General features: G+C 41.0%; 1 protein-coding gene across 1 annotated transcript; it reads right to left on the reverse strand.

Moving 5' to 3' along the window:
- Positions 1-309: 309 nt before the first annotated feature.
- Positions 310-2,251, reverse strand: LOC113029813 (homeobox protein NANOG-like). Its single transcript, XM_080305814.1, has 4 exons — positions 1,703-2,251; positions 1,261-1,481; positions 1,087-1,170; positions 310-947 (listed from the first exon to the last, which is right to left on the reverse strand). Exons 1-4 carry the CDS (start codon positions 1,728-1,730, stop codon positions 591-593), a joined length of 690 nt encoding a protein of 229 aa, XP_080161940.1. The 5' UTR covers positions 1,731-2,251; the 3' UTR covers positions 310-590.
- Positions 2,252-2,455: the final 204 nt, after the last annotated feature.

Here is a 2,455-nt window from a genome sequence, read left to right on the forward strand (position 1 = left end):
TTTTTACAACAAATACAACAAAATGAAACAAAACACATTTTGATGAATTCATCTCTTAATCTTACATGCAGAATTTCTGATGGTGTTTTCTCTGATATCCCAGTATGTGTTTTGGCTATTTTGACTATTTACAGTAGCCGGAGCCTACTGAATTCTAATATTTCTAAAATCCATTGGATATTGAATACCCCCCTCCCCCTTTACTGAAAGCGATCAAATCTGAGACTATGTTGAGCTACATGAAGACAATAAAAATAATAAAACAAAAAGTCCTGGGTTGTTTATATTCCATTCAGTGCTGAACTGGTGTTCAAATCAAATTTTATTAGTCAAATACACAGTCATACAAAGTACAACATGCAATGAAATTCCTGTGTCCTGGGGCTGCGGATGTAGCCGCACCAGGAAGAAACCAAAAAGACAAAAAGACAGTGAAAATTCGTACATCAGGGACAAGAGGAAAAAAAGGAACTCTAAAACAGTAACAGTAAAAAAAAGGTCTTGATGGGCTTTCCAGAGACATCGGTATGCAGGGGAGAGACGATGTTTGGGTTTGGTGCCTCCAATTTCACAGACAGTCTAAATGTCTGTCACTCGTCACCAGGTCTGTCAATTTCTTGTTGAAGAGACGTGAGCTTCTCCAAGATCTTATCCATGTTGTGTTCAATGAGAACAGTCTGAGTACTCACAGCTCTTCCCATTGCTTCGATCATAGTGGACATTTTTGCTGGGTTTTGAACAGCTGTGTCGTATTCGTGATGCCCGTTGCCTGGTGGCATTGACCAGCCAAACATCTGAGGGGAGTCGGGGAGGGTCCATTGAGGTCCAGCCGCAGAATTGCCCACAGCATGAGAATAGTGGGCCTGATTATTTGCACCCATTCTCATTGAATTTACCTGGTGCTGGGTGTACCGCTCCCTGAACGGGGGCTGTCTCTCTCCCTGAAACTGAAGGGGACAAGGGGACTGTCAGTAAAACGAGAATAGTTGTTTTAAATTATTGGCATTACACTTTTTTAAATACAGTCAATTCCCCAGATAATGACAGAATCAGAAACAATTCTGTTTAATAATAGGAGATACTTACATGAAGTGGGACATCCTGATTCACATACTGAGAATGTGAACTCCTCCTAAACTTACTCCGTTTGTTTTGAAACCAAGTTTTTACCTAAAGATAGAAGAAAACAGAAAACATTTAATGAGTACAATGGACCCAAAATTCAATTTCTTATGTTGTAGTAAGTTGAAAAACACTCACCTGTTTGTAGGTCAGTCCTGTCATCTCTGCCAGCTGTTTAATCTCCCTTGGCTCATAGTAATGTTTCGCATTAAAGTGATGGACAAGAATATTCAACTGTCTCTCTGTGAACACCACCCGGGCCTTTCCTTTAGGTTTCTCTGGAGCAGTGCTGGGATGGTGCAGAGTGGCAGTGATGTTGCCATCCTGGCTTCTTGGGAGAGCAAAATCTTGTTTCTCTTCTGAGACAGCAGAAAAAAAGTTTTTAAAAAGTAAATTGCTGAGTCTGAAACACAACAGTTTCCCAGAAAAAAGGTGGGATATTTATACATTATTCAGAACCAAGAGTGACTTCTGCCATCAGGACTTACAACACAGAGTGAAAGAGTATTTTTGCAAGTTGTCTTAGAGGTTAGCCAACTCTGTTCATGTAGCTCACCAGGCAACAATGCTGAGTACATACCTGGAGAAAAGTGCATCCCATGTTCCATCTTTGAAGTCCCAGTGATCAAAAGAGGAAAGCTGGAAAAAGTATCTCTGATGAAAGGGCTCCAAACCAAGCAGGATAGTGCTGTGTATCCTAAGGCTGATTTAAGAGCAATTCTGGGCTTTTAAGGAGGTTTGTGGGTGTGGGCAGGATTGTGGGGGGTTGAGCTTCTTCTTTTGTGAGTTACTTCACCCTACCAAGTTTCAACCAACTGGCATCATTTACATTTCTTTAAAATGCTGTTTCTGAGGTCTGAAAACAGAAAGTACAGTTAGAAAGCAGCCGTACAAATGAGCTTTACCAAATCCTTCCACCTCATACTTTATAAAATCTCAAAAATGTAATGCCTAAAATTACTGTTTTACTTTCAATTTAACCTCTTACCCATTACTTTAGTGTCCGTTTTAACTGCTCTTAAATTAGCAAAAAAAAAAAAATTCAACACCAAATTCAGTTCGGTGGGTCGTTCAATGGGTCGTTCAATGGGTCATTCAATGGGTCGTTCAATGGGTCGTTCAATGGGTCATTCAATGGGTCGTTCAGTGCGTTGTTCAGTGGGTTGTTCAGTGGGTCTTTCATTTGGTCGTTCTTTGGGTTGTTCAGTCAGTGGGTGAGTGAAAGCACGATTAAGTGGAAAGTGTCTATGTGAGTGGAAAGTTCTTTCCACTCACATAGACACTTTACCCTACTGGTGATGGCCAGAGGGGCCGATGGCGCGATATGGCAGCC

The sequence above is a fragment of the Astatotilapia calliptera genome, chromosome 9 (genome assembly GCF_964374335.1).
Source record: "Astatotilapia calliptera chromosome 9, fAstCal68.1, whole genome shotgun sequence".
In the NCBI taxonomy this organism is placed as follows: domain Eukaryota; kingdom Metazoa; phylum Chordata; class Actinopteri; order Cichliformes; family Cichlidae; genus Astatotilapia; species Astatotilapia calliptera.